The 19,453-nt window shown below is 44.2% G+C and overlaps 1 protein-coding gene across 6 annotated transcripts; it reads right to left on the reverse strand.

Annotated features, from left to right (window-relative positions):
• Positions 1-9,234: 9,234 nt before the first annotated feature.
• LOC125524518 (uncharacterized) lies at positions 9,235-19,177 on the reverse strand. 6 transcript variants are annotated; one of them, XM_087535391.1, is made up of 7 exons: positions 18,565-19,177; positions 17,665-17,793; positions 16,031-16,072; positions 15,592-15,808; positions 10,818-10,996; positions 10,612-10,731; positions 9,235-9,751 (listed from the first exon to the last, which is right to left on the reverse strand). In XM_087535391.1, exons 1-7 carry the CDS (start codon positions 19,036-19,038, stop codon positions 9,560-9,562), a joined length of 1,353 nt encoding a protein of 450 aa, XP_087391517.1. In that variant the 5' UTR covers positions 19,039-19,177; the 3' UTR covers positions 9,235-9,559. The 6 variants fall into 6 exon arrangements, with proteins under 6 accessions (XP_087391517.1, XP_087391519.1, XP_048545522.1 ...); XM_048689563.2 differs by lacking the exons at positions 9,235-9,751; positions 10,612-10,731; positions 10,818-10,996 and adding exons at positions 12,261-12,626; positions 12,706-12,895; XM_087535393.1 differs by lacking the exons at positions 9,235-9,751; positions 10,612-10,731 and having other exon boundaries at positions 10,824-10,985.
• Between the last annotated feature and the right edge of the window lie 276 nt (positions 19,178-19,453).

The raw sequence follows: 19,453 nt of genomic DNA on the forward strand, positions 1-19,453 counted from the left end.
TTGCAATCGAATCTTTTAGTTTCTTGTTTTATCACTAGTTTATTTCATAAAAGAACACTACAAAAAATGGAATTGAGAGTGCCTCATATGTTTCATCTTTTTAATGTCTTTCATGAAAATAAGGATTCCGATAATTGTGCTCAAGTGCTAGAAGAAGAATGCATTAGAATGTTTGGCACTAAATATTTGAATGATGAGCATGATTGCAATGTTGTTAGTATGAATTCCTTGAATATCCATGATGCTAATGATATGCAAAGCCACAAGCTTGGGGAAGCTATGTTTGATGAAGATGATATTTTTTGTCCCCCAAGTTTTGATGAGAAAATTTATTATGATGAAAGCAGGCCTCCTATTTATGATGGTTATATTGATGAAAGTGGATTTGGAGAGGTCATGACTTTATTTAGTGATGAATCCACTATTTCGGAAGAGGTTCCAATAGATTATGATAACAAAGTTGCTATTTATGATGATTATTGTGATGACATGTATGCTATTAAGAATAATGATAACCATGAAACTTGTCATCATGATTTTAGTTTTCAATTGAATTATGCTTCACATGATAGTTATTTTGTTGAGATTGCTCCCACTACTATTGATGAGAATAAATTTGCTTATGTGGAGAGTAGTAAAATTTCTATGCAAGTAGATCATGAAAAGAATACTTTATGTGATGGTTATATTGTTCAATTCATTCATGATGCTACTGAAAATTATTATGATGGAGGAATATATGCTTGTAGGAATTGCAATAATATCAAGTTTCCTGTCTATGTGCTTAAAATTTTGAAGTTATGCTTGTTTTGCCTTCCTATGCTAGTTGATTATTGTTCCCATAAGTTGTTTGCTCACAAAATCCCTATGCATAGGAATTGTGTTAAACTTAAATGTTCTAGTCATATTCTTCATGATGCTCTCTTTAGTTTTCCATTCTTATCTTTTATGTGAGCATCATTGAAATCATCATGCCTAGCTAGGGGCATTAAACGTTAGCGCTTGTTGGGAGGCAACCCAAATTTATTTTAGTTTCTTGCTTTTTGGTTTTGTTTAGTAATAAATAATCCTTCTAGCTTCTGTTTAGATGTGGTTTTATGTTTTATTTAGTGTTTGTGCCAAGTAGAACCTTTGGGAAGACTTGGGTGAAGTCTTTATGATCATGCTGTAAAAAACAGAAACTTTAGCGCTCACGAGATTTGCTTCAACTTTTTACTGGAGAGTTCTATTTAGTTGATTCTTTTTGTAGATGATTACTAGAAAAATTCCTCAGGTGCACCAATTTATTTTAGAATTTTTGGAGTTCCATAAGTATACGTTTGATACAGATTACTACAGACTGTTCTGTTTTTGACAGATTCTGTTTTCATTGTGTTGCTTGCTTATTTTGATGAATCTATGGCTAGTAAAATAGTTTATAAAACATAGAGAAGTTGGAATACAGTAGGTTTAACACCAATATAAATAAATAATGAGTTCATTACAGTATCTTGAAGTGGTGTTTTCTTTACTTTCGCTAACGGAGCTCACGAGATTTTCTGTTAAGTTTTGTGTTGTGAAGTTTTCAAGTTTTGGGTAAAGATTTGATAGACTATGGAATAAGGAGTGGCAAGAGCCTAAGCTTGAGGATTCCCAAGGCACCCCCAAGGTAATATTCAAGGAAAACCAAGAGCCTAAGCTTGGGGATGCCCCGAATGGCATCCCCTCTTTCGTCTTCGTTCATCGGTAACTTTACTTGGAGCTATATTTTTATTGACCACATGATATGTGCTTTGCTTGGAGCGTCATTTTATTTTCTTTTGTTTTGCTTGCTGTATGAGTAAAATACCAAGATCTGAAATTCTTAAGTAAGAGAGAGTCTTCACATAGCTACATAATTATTTAACTACTCATTGATCTTCACTTATATCTTTTTGGAGTAGTTTGTCATTTACTCGTGTGCTTGACTTATATCCTATGAGTAATGGTTGAATGATTTGAATGTCATAAATCTGAAATTATATATGTTTCATATGCCTTTCCCATGGGGAGTAATGCCTTCACATATAAGAAGTAGAGGTGGTAAATCTATTGAAGGTTAGCAAACATTGTATTAGTCACTTGAACAATTCATGAAAGAATATTGAAGAAGAGAGATTTCACATATAAATATACTATCTTGGACATCTTCTATGATTGTGAGCCCCATTAATTATTTTCAATCCTGAGCGAATTAGTTGAAGTTGGACAAGGAAGACAACATAATGAGTTATGCTTGGGTATATTTGTATAGAAGTTATATTGTTATGGATCCTCTAACATGTGGTGCTTGCTATTTAGAATCCTTTGCTAGCCAAAATATCTGTACTAAGCGGGAATACTGCTTGTGCATCCAAATTCCTTGAACCAAGTTTCTTCCATGAGTGTCCACCATATCTACCTATATGCAGTATTTACTTGCCATTCCAAGTAAATTTGCATGTGCCAAACTCTAAACCTTCAAATAATAATCTGTTTTGTATGCCCGAATCGCTCATGTAGCAACTAGGGGCTGTCAGTATCTTCCATGCTAGGTGGGTTATTCTCACGATGAGTGGACTCCGCTCATCATTCACGAGAAAATGGCTGGTAACTCGGATGCCCAGTCCTATGATCAAAAGATCAAAAACAAATTCGCAAATAATTTAAACAAACTCCCCCAGGATTGTTGAAAGTTGGAAGGCACCCGTTGTTTCAGACAAGTCGTGGAGTGTGAATGTTGGTGGAGGGGGAGTAAAAACTTTGCCTTTCTGCGTGGGAACCGCCTATAATGTATCTAGTATGGAAGATATAGGGAACTCTTGGTCATTATGTTGACAATGAAAGCATACCTCTCAAAATTATTTTCATCTCTGTTTTAGCTTCGAGCTCTGGCACCTCTGCAAATCCCTGCTTCCCTCTGCGAGGAGCCTATCTTTTACTTTTATGCAAGAGTCAGTAGTATTCCTTCTCATTTCAACCTACTCTTTAGTTGGCAAGCATCATGTGATGGAAAGATCTAAGCATATATGGCCATTCAAATATATTTGAGCATGAATTATTACTGTTGACATTACCCTTGAGGTAAAAGGTTGGGAGGTGAAACATTAAGCCCCTATCTTTCTCTGTGTTCGATGAATACTATTTGTTTTATAAATATGCTTTGAGTGGTAGCAATCATGGAAGACTAAATGATAGTTGAGTATGTGAAGTTTGCTGAATCAAAGCTCTGACATAGACTCTTCCTAAAAATAAGATGAATTGCAATTGTTTGATGACTGAGAACCACTAGTAGAAAACGGAGCTTTAAAACCGGTTCGTAAGGGCCTTTAGTGCCGGTTCCATAACCGGCACTAATTGGTGGGCACTAAAGCCCCCCCCCCTTGGTATGGGGGACCTTTAGTACCGGTTGGTGTTACCAACCGGTACTAAAGGTTTTTTTGAATTTTTTTAAAAAAAATTGGAAAAAAATTGATTTTTTTTATTTTTAATTTTTATGAATTATTTGGTGATTTAGTATCTAATCACCTCTCTTAACTGCTCAAGTGTGGATCACTCATTCCAAATCATCTAACTTCCCGACCGGTCACCCATCCCTCTCACTACTCCAGCCCGAGCACGCTTAACTTTCGGGTTCTATTCTCCTTCGTTTCCAAGTCTGCACTTATTGTTTTCCTGACAATAGTAAGATGCCAATCCTATTAACCCTCGGGAGTTTAGCTTGAGCATGAAGTCATACATTTCACTGTTTGAGTTTGAAACTATTATTCTAAAAAATAGTAATTATTTAGTAACACTAATATTTCTTGAATAAGTTTGACCATAGTTTGACCACAGTTTGACCAGATTTGACCAAAATTCAAAAAATTGAAATAATTATTTAGTAACACTAATATTCTTGAATAATTATGTAGTAACATTAATACTTCTTGAATAAGTAGTTTGACCAGATTTAACAAAAAAAATTAAAAAAACTTAAATTTGACCATATCTTTTTTTCCTTTTGGAGTTTGAGGATTCTAAAAAATTGCAAACAGGTCGTAGGCGGTCTCTATCGGATGCGGATTTTTGTGCTGAATTTTTTGATATATTATACGTTTTTTTCCGACATCGTATGCAAAAGTTATAGTCGTTTTACATTTTCCCTACACTTTTTGCAAAACATGTCCAAATTTAAGTTTTCAAATTTTCCTAACTAGTAGATGTAGTAATATAACTACCTCTCGAAGGATTTTATTTTTTGAAGTTTTTATCATTTTCTTTTGATTTTTTCAGAACTGAAATGGCGACACATGGGGGTAGAGTTTGAAAATTGCCCTATAGTGCCGGTTTGTGTCACAAACCGGTACTGTAGGTCAAGGTGATCGTGGAGCCCCAGCCTGACGCCAGCCTGCCATCACCCCTTTAGTACCGGTTCGTGGCATGAACCGGTACTAAAGGTTCAACACGAACTGGCATTAATGCATAGTCGTTCGAACCGGCACTAATGGTACCATTAGTGCCGGCTCAAATTCAAACCGGCACTAATGTGCTTCACGTTTGACCCTTTTTCTACTAGTGAACATAGTTTGTTAGTTTTCAAGAAAGTTTATGATCTATACTTTAACATGTGAATAGTTTGTTACTTGATCATGCAAAGTTCTATGAGTTGAGCTACTGTTATGACATATAATGATGCTAGAAAATGTGATTGAAATTATCATTGATCAAACTTATGCACCTGCTAGCATTCACACTTCATAAATTCTTTCTTTTATCATTTACCTACTCGAGGACGAGTAGGAATTAAGCTTGGGGATGCTGATACGTCTCCAACGTATCTATAATTTATGAAGTATTCATGCTATTATATTATCCATCTTGGATGTTTAATGGGCTTTACTATGCACTTTTATATTATTTTTGGGACTAACTTATTAACCCAGAGCCCAGTGCCAGTTTCTGTTTTTCCCTTGTTTCAGTGTTTCGCAGAAAAGGAATATCAAACGGAGTCCAAACGGAATGAAACCTTCGGGAGAGTTACTTTTGGAACGGAAACAATCCAGGGGACTTGGAGTGCACGTAAGGGAAGCAACGAGGAAGGCACGAGGTAGGGGGGCGCGCCCACCCTCACTGGGCGCGCCCTCCACCCTCGTGGGCCCCTCGTGGCTCCCCTAACCGACTTCTTTCGCCTATATATATCCATATACCCTAAAACCATCTGAACAGAGAGATCGGGAGTTCCGTCGCCGCAAGCCTCTATAGCCACCAAAAAGCAATCGGGACCCTGTTCCGGCACCCTGCCAGAGGGGCGATCCCTCACTGGTGGCCATCTTCATCATCCCTGCGCATGACGAGGAGGGAGTAGTTCACCCTCGGGGCTGAGGGTTTGTACCAGTAGCTATGTGTTTGATCTCTCTCGTGTTCTTGATTTGGCACGATCTTGATGTATCGCGAGCTTTGCTCTTATAGTTGGATCTTATGATGTTTCTTCCCTCTACTCTCTTGTGATGAATTAAGTTTCCTCTTTGAAGTTATCTTATCGGATTGAGTCTTTTAATGATTTGAGAACACTTGATGTATGTCTTGCGTGGGATACCCATGGTGACAATGGGGTATTCTATTGATCCATTTGATGTATGTTTTGGTGATCAACTTGCGGGTTCCGCCCATGAACCTATGCATAGGGGTTGGCACACGTTTTCGTCTTGACTCTCCGGTGGAAACTTTGGGGCACTCTTTGAGGTTCCATGTGTTGGTTGAATAGATGAATTTGAGATTGTGTGATGCATATCGTATAATCATACCCACGGATACCTGAGGTGACATTGGAGTATCTAGGTGACATAGGGTTTTGGTTGATGTGTGTCTTAAGGTGTTATTTTACTACGAACTCTAGGGCTATTTGTGACACTTATAGGGATAGCCCAATGGATTGATCGGAAAGAATTACTTTTAGGTGGTTTCGTACCCTACCATAATCTCTTTGTTTGTTCTCCGCTATTAGTGACTTTGGAGTGACTCTTTGTTGTATGTTGAGGGATAGTTATATGATCCAATTATGTTATTATTGTTGAGAGAACTTGCACTAGTGAAAGTATGAACCCTAGGCCTTGTTTTCTAGCATTGCAATACCGTTTACGCTCACTTTTACCACTTGTTACCTTGCTGTTTTTATAATTTCAGATTACAAAAACCTATATCTACTATCCATATTGCACTTGTATCACCATCTCTTCGCCGAACTAGTGCACCTATACAATTTACCATTGTATTTGGTGTGTTGGAGACACAGAAGACTCTTTGTTATTTGGTTGCAGGGTTGCTTGAGAGAGACCATCTTCATTTTACGCCTCCCACGGATTGATAAACCTTAGGTCATCCACTTAAGGGAAATTTGCTACTATCCTACAAACCTCTTCACTTGGAGGCCCAACAACGTCTATAAGAAGAAGGTTGCATAGTAGATATCAAGTCCGAAGTAAATGGTCTGTCTAATACTCTCTCTCAGATCGCATCTTATCTGTGTCAAAATCATACATCAGATTCTAATTGCTTAGGTTGTGTGATGATCCATGATGCTAATTCTGAGATGTGCAGTTCGGTAGTTATGAACAAAAAAGAGCTGCCAAACACCATAACTCATTTATAACGCTTGAAGCCTTGAAGGATTCGTCGAAGGCCGATGACCACCACCGGTGCTGCTGCCATGTCCGAGGTGTTCGTCTGTCAAAAGTCCGGACGCTGCTTCGGTGCCTTAAGGCACCTGCCTTGATGTCTATGACATGTGGGCCCAAAGCATAGTCCCAAAAGTCCTATATCTAGCAGCGCCGTTCACACAAAGGTACAGTATACTGAAATTTGCAGTTACGTTTACATGAATCACTATACATAATTTTTGTTCGGCCAATTATGTGATTACATACAAATTATATAAACTACTTACATTTTCATCAGATTAATCAGAAAATACACACTAGTTTGTCTATTAACATAGAATTGCATGAGGCCAGATATTTATCTAAAATAGTTTCTATTTCTTATGCTTCAGGAATAGAGTATATAGAAAAAGAAAAAACTACCACATTACCGGTTAGGACTACACAAAACTACCACTTTCCTTAGTTTCTCAGAAAACTACCACAAAATTGGTTGGCTGTTCCAGAAAACTCAAGTGACTGAACTGTTAAATTTTAATTGGGATTATGACATGTCTGGCCCGCCCATCAGGACTGACGTGGCATAAAAGTAAACACCGTTAGTTTTGACCGTTACCACATGCCTGTTCCTGTAAAAAAGTAAAAAGCAATCAGGTCCTTGTAAGTTTTGAATAAAAGCAATCTTGTCCCTGCAACAAAACATTTTTTAAGCAATCAAGTCCCTGTAACTTTTATGGAAAAAGCAATCGGGTCCCTACGGCGGTGGTGCTCGCCGGTTAGTCGGTGACCGGCGACGTCCTGGTGCTGGCTCCACTCCCGGCCACCTGCTACATGACGAGGACCACCTAGCGACAACCTGCTGCTAGCTCCACTCCCGGCTTGTCATCAACCTCCCGTGCGAGGAATCGAGCGGAGGAGCCCATCTTCTTCTCCGACGACGGTAGCCAAGCTCTATCGCGGCTCGGTCCGGCATGGAACCCCGACGCTCGGCTTCAAGAATATGTAGGAGTACACCACCAGTAAATCTCTATTTCAATCGCTTCAAGAATGATGAGATTATTGAGTTGTTATGGTGGTGGAGCTATAGTTAACGACAGAAATGTAGCTTTTCCGGCTTATTTCAAAACATATGTTGTTACACAAGATGTCGATATTATATTTAAGACTTTCTCATATCATGCGTTATATCTCAAAACAAATGTTGTTACACAAGATATAGATAGTAAATTTAGAACTTTCTCATATCCTACGTTATATCGCTTATCCAGCCGTTGAGTTCCTGGCCCCCCTCATGCTCAAATCCTGGCTCCGCCCCTGCTCCTGCTGGCAAGTTATAAGAAATGTAATTTTTTTTTCATTGAGGGCACCAAATTGATCATGGATATTTCCCGTAGAAATGAGTTATGTATGAAAATTTCCAGGGAAAGTAGTGGAGTATGACAAACCTACAAGGCTCATGGAAATTGAAGGATCTCTCTTTCCCAAGCTGGTCGAGCAGTATCGATCACACACTTCGAACACAGATATTTAGAAGAGACTGTCGATTTCATTTCTTTGTTTGATGCAGTTTTCCAGGTGAAAAAACATAAACCAGCTTTTAGAAAAGAGATATGCTTGCCTAAAAAAGAAGATATATAGTGATCTATGCTTAAAATCTCCGAGGAATTCATCTATTTGGTAGCCAAAGAAAAGACAATAGCATCTTTGAATTATTTGTCTCAAAATTTCTTTGGCGATCTTACGATCGCTGCCCTTTGGAATTGCTGAAGCTAAACAGAGCAAATTCCTGAAGGTTTCCTTGCTTCAGTAAACGGGAGGGACTTCAAACCTGCAATCCTGCCGACCGTATTGATTTGTAAGGCTAAATGGGAGCTCATCAAATTGATTTGTAAGCGCCTTAGGTCCACTGCACCTCTGCCTGCGGTACGACTCTGACTCTTTGAGTACTTACAGTGTTTGGTTAGCTAATGTATTCGCTTGCGCATCATTTATAGTAGCATGGCAAGTTCCTTTCCTTCTTTCTCCTCTTCCAGTCAACATCATTCAAATACTCATCAACATGAAGGGCTGACCACACCTGCCGTGTGTTTATGGTGGCATGGCAAATTTATGCTGAATGCAGTGCATTTGACTTTATAATGAGGTTTCGTGCGATTGGATTCAGTGTGCTTCGCTGTAGTGCCCCAATGAAAAGCGAATTGCCTTTGTAGTTAAGAAGTGTGCCTATTTATATGGTGGTGTGCATTTTCTTTTACTTTCTTTCAGCTTTCTCTGAACCTTGGAACGCTGCATGTTTCTGTGGTTTCATTAATGCAATGGAACTGGGGAGCGTAGCGCCTCCCTGATAATCTCAAAGAAAAAGAAAAAAGCACCATGATCTGTTTGAGATGGGAACTGCGGGCAACGACTATAGACGCGATCCAATACGTTCCCAGTGCGCTTGCTGGTGATGTTTGCCTCCCACATGGTTTGGGACATGATAGGAACCAACTATTTTTTGTTGGACGTAGATACTCTGTTTTCTCATTCGCATTGAACACCCTTTGAATGCTGCACTATCTTGGAGAATTCGAAATGAAAGATGCATTCACTCACTATGTAACAGATAAGATTGTACTTGCTCTAACCAAGTAGTTTTTGCAATTCGCACAGCTGGTTAGTTTCTCAATGGAACCACCAACAGAAGAACCATTCTCAGCAATACCAGCAAAAAGTAAACCCACCTATCTCCTGTCATCCAGCTGGGATATCTATCATCGTGGCAAAACTTGAACTACAAACAATTCGGCAGGCATTCGATAGGGCCCAAAGTCTGCAAGCAGGCATTAGAAACAATTCAGCAGGCATTCGACCATACGACCCAACGTTTGCAAGCAGCACAGCGCCTCTGTCTAACTAATCTAACCAACCTTCCTTGCCCCACTTCATGGCCTATTGGTGCTGGATTCGCCGAGGCGGGAGATGAGCTGATAGATGGCAGCCGTCAGCCTGTTGTTTGACTCCACCACAGCAGCGTTAGACTCGAGCACTCTGCCATGCGATGCAACCACAGCTGCGTTGGAGGCGATCAACTCTTCAGTAGTCCTTGCTCTAGTCCTTGGGGGTACTGCCTGTATCTGCAGAGACAACGGCGGCTTCAGCGGTTGGCATATATACGAAAAAACAAGAGTTACATCTCTGGAGATCATGGATGCCAACGTATTATTATTAAGCCACATGCATGTTCTTGTAGTAGATGTATCATTCAAGATAGTACAATATATTTGGCAAACGCTCTAAACCAATCATAACCCACGTGTGGCGTGGCGTCCAATCAAGCTGTCAAACACGCTGCTGTGATCCACCTCGGACGTGCGTGCAAGTAGGCCATTTGCATCCTTACTTTGCGGTACAGATCCTGTCCACCCCCTGGCTCTGCCCCATCCAGATTCCAGTAAAACAACTTCACATCTTCACCGTCGTATCTAAAAATCTTCTATCGTACACTATAGTCGTACCAACAGAAGATGTTCCAAATGAAAATAAAAATGAATGGTTTCTAAGTCGATACTACTATGTGAGAACTACTTGCAAGCTTCTGCAAAGACGTGATCAGCGAAGGCCTCTCTCTCTCTCTCTCTGCTTCTAGTGGCTTGTTAATTACTAGATAGATAAGCCATCATCTAGCCTTTCTTTTTCTGTTCACCAATGCACATACTACTGCCTATGTCACCCAACATACTATCAGCTCGGGAGTCGGGACTGTGCCTAATAATATGAGCATACACCATTTGGACACGTGTGTAAAGCTTCATAAAAAACAATTATATTTTAGGCCTGCAAGGTGGAGGGATGAGAAGCTCAAAGCACAAAAGAAGACTGGCTCAACACATGAGCTATTTGGCAAGCAGGATGTATTAGTGCATTGCATTATCAATTAATTTGGAGGAACCAAAAGAAACACAATGTAAAAGCAAAAGGTGTCTGCAACAATTACCTCATTTTCCACTGGTCTGGCAGGCCATTCAAACACATGGCATGTGTTATCAATTGTGTAACGCCTTCTACTCCATAAATTTCCTTTGATGAAAAATTTGTTTATGATAACGCCGGAGACCTATATGATAACCAAGATGGTCACTGGAAATTTCATACCACAAGCAAAATGACAAGAGACAAAAAATGTGTTCAAAATGTTCCATACTTTAACTTAGACGGACCATGCTCTTTTAGTATCCTTCGAGATGAGGTGTATTCAGGAGTTATCGGAAATGTATCCACACTGCTTTGAGGTACAACGGCAACAACACCTTGAGCAAGATTATTTATAGCAGTAACTTCATTTCCCAGTAGCTGAAAGATTTGACGATTCTGCAGAAGCCCTAAGATTTGATTTTCAGTTGCCCATCCCTGATTGCTGTTCAAACTTTCTCTGAGATCATTTGCAATTGCAAACCCGTGAGCCTCGGAATTTTCTAGGGCAGTGTGGGCCTAATGGCCTGGGCTGGCAGTATAGCCCGTTAGTCTTAGGATTAATTAGAGATAAGGGTCGCTTTCTTAGGGATCAAGTAAGCCTTGCTTGAGAGTCAAGTAAACCTCTCTATATAAAGAGAGGAGATGTATCAATCTAATCAAGCAAGAATTAAGAAGGAAATCCCTTCCATCTTGCCTGCCCGTGGGCAAAAGGCCCCCGGCTGGCCCTCTCGCGCCCTCCTTCTAGCAGCGCCATAACAATTTGGTATCAGCTAGCTTCGATTTGATCATGTCTTCACCGCCGCCCAACCCATCTCTTCCGCTGCCGGTCACCTCGTCGCCTCCGGTGACCACCACGACCGTCGCCCCGCTCTTGCCCGCGCCGGGATCCTCCGTCGCGCCCGCCCCCGTCGTCCTCACCCCGGAGGTGTCCGGGGTGCTGCGGGACCTAACACAGGCGGTCCAGGAGATCCACCTGTTCTTGGCCGAGTCCTACGAGCCGCACCCGGCTACGCCGCCCATCACCGCCACTGCGCCGCCGTGGCTGCCGCTGCACCATGCGGCCCCCGCCGCGCTCGCCGGGCTGCTGCAGCAGCCGCTGCAGCTGGCATCCACCTCCCCGTCCTGGCTACCGTGGCAGCCGCCGCACCAGGCGGCCTCCGCCGCGCTCGCCGGGCTGCTGCAGCAGCCGCTGCAACTGCCATCCACCGCCACCACCGCCCCGTCCTGACTGCCATAGCAGCTGCCACTACAAGAATTCTGTTAATCCATGACGGATTGAATCCGTCATCGACCTATGCAAAATTATCATGGAAGGCTATGTGTGACAGATTTAAAATCCGTCATGTATATCGCGTCATAATTTGTTCAATGCACACTCCTTGACGGATCATCCAAAACCGTCATGGACCATGACGGTTCTTGACCGTCATGGGTGGCACTTAACTAATATGCACATAACAGCGTTAACGTGCATGCCACATCAGCATTTGACATGGATCCGATGTGGCAGCTCATGAAGTGATCGGCCCAACACGAATTTTGAGCCACTAAAATTTAGCTCCATGCAAAACTAACGCCCATGTAGTAATCAACCCAATTGCAATTTTGGCCCATTAAATTTTAGGACTGTACAAGGCCCACTAGTTTTAGTCTCAACGATTACATAGAAGGAAAAAAATATAAACACAGCAGGAAAAAGTTACACATATAAAACTTAAAATTACAGATATTTCAGTACAATAGATCAGTCAAAGACTAGAAAAACAAAAGAAACTGAAAACTAAAAACACCCTATACTAACTCCTATACTAACTCTGCAGCCACAGCGTTGCAGTCAAAAAAAACTCTGCAGCCACAGCGATGATAAACAAAAAGGAAAAACTCTGCAACCACCACCGCCCCGCTCAGCTCTCACCGGACGACAATCGGGGGTTATTCCCGTGCATTTCTGTACGCAGATCCGGCCATCCACGCCGGCGTCATCGGAGGCAGAACATTATCCGCAAATATCTTGCCTCAACTCATGCTGGAGATTGCCTGCGCGTCGACAAAAGTTAAGACAGCCTCGAAAAATCCAAAGTAGAGAGGAAGGGGGACTTGGTGGGGCGAGCGGCACATAGCAGCAGTCAACGGAGAAGTCGATGGTGAGGACGACGCAGGCGACGGATGCGGGCCCGAAGGGGCGGCAGCGCCCCAGCACAGCGCAGCCCCCAGCGGCATGGGCCCGGTAGCGGCTCTGTGCAGCCCCCGCGGTTCGGCACGCCCACGACAGGGTCGCCCTCTCCCTGCAGCAACATGGCCATGACCTGCATCAATGAGATTCATGATTTGCATCAACGACCTGCCACGATCTGGCCGGTTGGGAGAGAAAGGGGCAGGAGAGGCTAGAGGTGAGGGAAGGGGGTGGTGGTGGTGTAAGCGTGTAGGGAGGTAGGACGCCCGTGGCCGCTCCGTGATCCACCCAGGGTTGCCATGGACTCGCGGATCTCGGCGGGATCTGACCGGAGAAGGGAGTGCAGGGGGCGCGGCCGGTTGAGGGGTGGATGGGCATGGTGGGTAGGCGTCGGAGTGGGAGGATTTGCGCACAACGGGGAGGAGCCGGAGGAGGTGGGTTCGGCGAGCTGGCGACATGAGAGGAAGGAGGTGGGTGGTGCGGCCGGGGAGGGTGCTGCCGTTCGAGTTCTGGCGGCGTGGGGGGTCAGCGCCGGATATTGCGCGTGGGTGGGCTGAAGATCAGACGAGAAAGAGGGGAGGTTTGCTAGCGGTCGGATCTCAGAGTAGCAGACGGTTCAGATCTGCGATCCGTGGGACGCTCTGCTCACCCAATCACAACACGAGTTTTCCCTCACACTGGATCGCCACATCGGCAGGGCAGTTGATTTCTAAAAAAAAAGCAGCGGCAGGCCGTGACGGTTTGGAGAGACAGCGTTAAAAACAAAGCTAAGTCCTACAACTCGTTTTATGAGCTTTTCCTCGCCGGCCAAGATGGTTTAGAGAATAGGTTACACCATATGTTGATACCTATATAGATGAAATTAACAAATTATATTCATATTTTTGTGAGTAAACATGAATTAATTTTTGGAGCCACATATTTTATGTCCGCAATCTATTTGATGTGTACGAGTGCAAAGTTCTATGTCCGCAATCTGTTACACCATGATTTTTTGACTAACTGGTATTGAACTATGCAAGTATGTGAGAGGTGCACGAATCGTTCAATTCTTTTACTAAAATTTTGGAGTGTAGGTGCATTACCAAAAGAAAAACGTTCAAGTGATCCTTTAGTCAGGCTGGTACCATAGTTGTCACGCACTATTCTCTTCACCCAAGAGGTTTTGGGATCATGTCATGATTGCATTTTTATTAAAACCTAAAATATATGGCCTCTAGAAAAGAACAAAGGCCATATGGGCTTTGTAGGGTTTCTGGGCACATTCGCATCTTGCTGATCGATGACGGTTTCTATGACGGACGAGGGAAAATCGTCATCGACTGTGATGGATTTTTATAACGTCACCGGAAATCCGTCATGAATTAACAGTTTTCTTGTAGTGTGCCGCACCAGGTGCCCTCCGCCGCGCTCACCGGGCCGCTGCAGCAGCTGCCATCCACCGCCACCACCGCCACCGCTCCTGGCGACCTCCTCCGCGCCCGGCGCTTCGCCGCAGCAGCCGCTGCAACTGCAGCAGCCATTGCCGGTCAGCTCCTGCCCCGCATCGACCGCGCCGACGGGAGTCCCGATCCACCAGATCAAGTCCCCGCCGTCGCCATCACCGCTTCCCCAGGGCGTCCCCATCCAGCAGATCAAGTTCCCGCCGTCGCCGTCACCGCTTCCAGCTTGGATCACTACCCGCCATGTGTCGGCGGCGGTGAGGCTGCAGGCTGCTGCGCGCCGCCTCCTAGCGCGTCGGCGTGTGCGGGAGATGTGTGGTCTGCAGCTGCCGCTCCTCCCAGTTGCGCTTCGCTGCGCAAAGAACCTCGATCACGTCCGCTGCGTCGAGGATCTTGGGCATGCTGTTTTCCCCACGGACAGCGCCCTCAAAGTTTGTGACATCGGCGGTTGGGGAGGCGCACCCCTCCTCGCCATTCTTCATCGACAGCCCTCCACTCCTCTATGTGCGGTGCCGACCAACAGCCGTCCGGCAGGGAGAAGGCATGTTGTCACCGACAGGACCGCATAGCACCACTGCATTCCGCCGCCGGCCGCCGCAAGGGCGCCTCCGCTGGTCGCTCTTGCAACCACTTCCAGGTGGCCATACACATGCACTCCTTTTGTCTAGATGGTGTCCATGGGATCCAGGTGGGTGTACACGTGCATGTTCGACGTGCGGATGGTGTCCACTTTTTTTGTTAAGAGGTCCAAAATAAAGCATCCCAGTCCATTTCAGGTTGAATAATAAAACAAGCCGAGATGTAAAAGGCTTGTTTTTAGGTGTTAGGTTTGTGTTGCGTCAAGTCATGGTTATAAGTTGGCTAGGCTGCAGCTTGAGGACAAGCTGCATGTCCAGGTGGGGTGTAGTGTTAGAGTACGTAATGGGCCTAATGGCCTGGGCTGGCAATATAGCCCGTTAGTCTTAGGGTTAATTAGAGATAAGGGTCGCTTTCTTAGGGGTCAAGTAAGCCTTGCTTGGGAGTCAAGTAAATCTCTCTATATAAAGAGAGGGGATGTATCAATCTAATCAAGCAAGAATTAAGAAGAAAATCCCTTCCATCTTGCCTGCCCGTGGGCAAAAGGCCCCCGGCCGGCCCTCTCGCGCCCTCCTTCTAGCAGCGCCATAACACAGTGAGACCTAAAGGTTCAAACTAGTTAGTAGATGTATCAACATAATTCGACATTCTGAAACAATTGTGTTTTGTGCCATGATCCAGTTAGAAGTGGCTATACTCAAACTATTACTCATAGCACCGGAAAGAAGAGAACATAGAGTAACATGCATGCCCAAGATATAAAAATGTGTACGCTGATATTTTTATGGAAAATATATCAGATTTGTAATACCTTGGAACGCACTTGGGACCTTAAGCTTGAACCAAGTTGCAGATCCAGGATCATTATCACCCCCCTGAGGAATGGAAGATCCATGTAATGTATTACTATCACCCCCCTGAGGTATTGAAGAACCATGTAAAGTATCATTTTGAATCTGCTGAGATATGGAAGATCCATATAAAGTGTCATTCTCAGGATTGGGTTGATTGGTGGGAACCCTTTCATCCTAGAGACAAGCAGATTGCAATAAGTTATTAACACGAAAAGAAGCAATCCCAAGAATGAAAAGAACTACTCCCTCTGTAAACAAATATAAGAGCGTTTAGATCACTAAAGTAGTGATCTAAACGCTCTTATATTTCTTTATGGAGGGAGTAGAAAAATAAATACAGATTTTGCTTAGATCCTTCATTCGCACAATTACGGAAGGGTAAACCTCCTCATTTACCTCATTTTCGTTTTCAGGCTGGAAGGTATCAGCAGAGGGTACCTGCATCAAACACCACATTATTCAAATGGAGAAGTATGTTCAAGCAAATACTTGGACACGACCATGCAGCCGTCCGCACAAGCCATACACTTAACTGAAAGCTAACATTAACTGGTCCAGATGACCATGGTCAAAGTAGTTAGAACAAAAGCTCAACAAGTACATTTTTGAACGGAAACTGTAGTGTAGGCCCCAACAATAGAAAAATATTAATAAGAGAAAAAATATACAAGGGGGGAATATTTACATGGATAAGAATGAGAAGGGGCTATACAAAACACAAAGCACAAAAGCAGGCTTGGCACTAGAGCTCCAGCCTCAAGCTAATATAACCAAGCACTAAGAGCGGTGGAAGCTCCTCCTTCATTCTGTAAGCAAGAAGGAAGAGATCCCTCTTGAAATTTAAAAACCAAAAAGCCCAACAGGGGCATATGCTGTAAAAAAACTTTGGCGTTTCAATTAATTCTTCCATGGACAGCAGGGGAAGACGAGGGTGGCAACAGTTGGTGCTGAAGCTACAGTACCAGAAAAGATGGTCTCTCGTTTCCAAAGCACCGGTTGTCCAAAGAATATAAACCAGATCCCCTAGGAGGAATACACGACATTGAAGCATGTCCTTGGTGTTTGAGCCTATCGTTTAGGAGAAGGCAATACAGGCAAAGCCTTTGAGCTTAGGGGAAGACTAGGAATTCCAGAGCCAAGAGGTAAAACGAAGAAGCCCGAAGGTGCTGAAAGATGAGCTCTGTAGATTTTGGAAGAGGAGTATGCTCCAAGAGAAAATCCCAAAGAATTTAGCCAAATTGTCTGGAATTTCCCAGACTTGTGCATATCTGATTTACTGGAATCGTCTCAAAATTTTCTGGGCACCTCGAATTTTGAGTATTTCGTACCATTAGCAGCATTTCAGGTGTTATTTTGTCAACATTTGTGTATATTCGAGAAACCAGTTGGCAGCATTGAACTATAACAAGGGCAAGGCGTAGACATATTTGCAATCATCTATAAGTACATGAAAACTCAAGTAAAACCAAACTAAAGCATGAAATTTTTCATATTAAATAGTAGAGGTTCACAGCATCAAAGAGCAAAAGCATGATTGGTTCGACATTAGCTCAACATAAGTTGACAAGACAAAATCATCCACAGATGGATAAATGCATAGCAATGGGCTATCATCTAGAGCCCCAAAAGTTTGCCTAGCAATTGTCCAAACAAGTGCAGTAAGTTCTGGCCAATTGTAGGCTGATCTCACTCCAAAACTGCCCTGTCAAAGCGGTTGCAGAGGTTCTCACCAGCCATCTCAAACTAACAACGGGATCACCGCAAATGATCGTTAGTTCCTCAACCTGGGATTGCTGTCCCACCATATCCAGCCTGCCGACCTCCCATGCACATATATATGCGGGTGACACGCTAATTTTGGTTTCGCATGCAGTACGCACGCACCTTAAGCGGAATCTGGATGAACTTCACCCGCAGCCGACAGGCCTCGTCATAAATTTCCACAAGAAGGTTCCATTCCCACTCCCACTCCCAATTTCAACACGAGCAAAGTAGGAAACAGAGCAATACTGGCAAATTAACATTACTACCTGGCGCATCTGTTGAGCAAATCGGAAGTTGTTGGCGGCCAGAATCATCGCGTCGAACTCTGCCTCGGCGACCGGATCCACATTTACCTCATTTTCATTTACAGGCTGGAAGGTATCAGCAGGGGGTACCTGCATCAAACACCACATTATTCAAATGGAGAAGTACGTTCAAACAAATGCTTGGACACGACCATGCAGCCGTCCGCACAAGCCACAGACATTTGTGTATATTCGAGAAAACAGTTAGCAGCATTGAACTATAACAAGAGCAAGGCAAAGACATATTTGCAATCATCTATAAGTACATGAAAACTCAAGTAAAACCAGACTAAAGCATGAAATTTTTCATATTAAATAGTAGACGTTGACAGCATCAAAGAGCAAAAGCATGATTGGTTCGACATAAACTTTTGGGTTTGACATTAGTTCAACATAAGTTGACAAGACAAAATCATCCACAGATGGATAAATGCATAGGAATGGGCCATCATCTAGAGCCCCAAAAAATTGCCCAGCAACTGTCCAAACAAGTGCAGTAAGTTGTGGCCAATTGTAGGCCGATCTCACTCCAAAACTGCCCTGTCAAAGCGGTTGCAGAGGTTCTCACCAACCATCTCAAACTAACAACGGGATCACCGCAAATGAATCGTTGGCTCCTCAACCTGGGATTGCTGTCCCACCATATCCAGCCTAACCACCTCCCATGCGCATATATATGCGGGTGACACGCTAATTTTAGTTCCGCATGCAGTACGCACGCACCTTAAGCGGATTCTGGATGAACTTGACCCGTAGCCGACAGGCCTCGTCATAAATTTCCATTCCAGTCCCAGTCCCAGTCCCACTCCCAATCTCAACATGAGCAGAGTAGGAAACAGAGCAATGGCATAACATTACTACCTGGCGCGAATTTTGAGCAAATCGGAGGTTGTCGGTGGCCAGCATCATCGCGTCGAACTCTGCTTCGGCGTCCGGATCCACATCCTCCTCCTCCTCCATGGTTGCCAGCACGATGTCGACGCCGATGTCGAAGCCCTGAGCGGCCATCTCCGCCGCCGTCAGGACCAGAGGTACCCCCATCCCCTCCGCCACGAAGCTAGCAGAGGACCCCTCAACCTCCGCCCCGGCCACGGAGCCCCCGCCCGCCTTGGAAGACGCCTCCGCCACGACCCTCTCCGCCTGGGCCTTGGAGCCTCCACCCACCGGGCCCGCGGTCACCCCCGCCAGGACGCCACCCCGGACCCCCTCCGCCTCAGGCTCGGAGCCCCTGGTAACCCCCGTCACCTCCGCCCCGGCCTCGGAGCCCCCGCCCACCTCCCAGGACGCCGTCGCCGACTCGTCGTTCCCCGGATCCCCGTTCCCCTGACGATCCATGGGCCTCTCCTCGATCACCTCGCCGCCGCCGCCTCCCGTTCCTCTCCCCCCTTCTCCCACCTTCGATTTTACGAGGGTTTAGCTTAGGGATTTGGGTTTAGTGGCGTGCCGTGGCGGAGGAGCGTGGAGCAGGTAGACGGAATGGAAGGGTGGGGTGGGCAGACGGCGTTTCTTTAAACGGAGGTGGAGTTTAATTTCGAGTTCATCCATAATACCGTGAAGAATTTGGCAGCCAATTTTGGAAATGTTTGATCCATCAAGGCTAAACGAGTCACACTACATTCTTGGCTAGATGCATTTAAAGGAACAACCGACTGAGAATTAATTATTAATCCTCAATCTTTTTTGAGCTGTTATTAATTCACAATCTCCTAATTGGCATTTGGGAAAATGTTTTCTTCCTTATCTAACACTA

Source organism: Triticum urartu, chromosome 7A (genome assembly GCF_056163025.1).
Source record: "Triticum urartu cultivar PI428250 chromosome 7A, HENAU_Tu73, whole genome shotgun sequence".
Taxonomy (NCBI): Eukaryota; Viridiplantae; Streptophyta; class Magnoliopsida; order Poales; family Poaceae; genus Triticum; species Triticum urartu.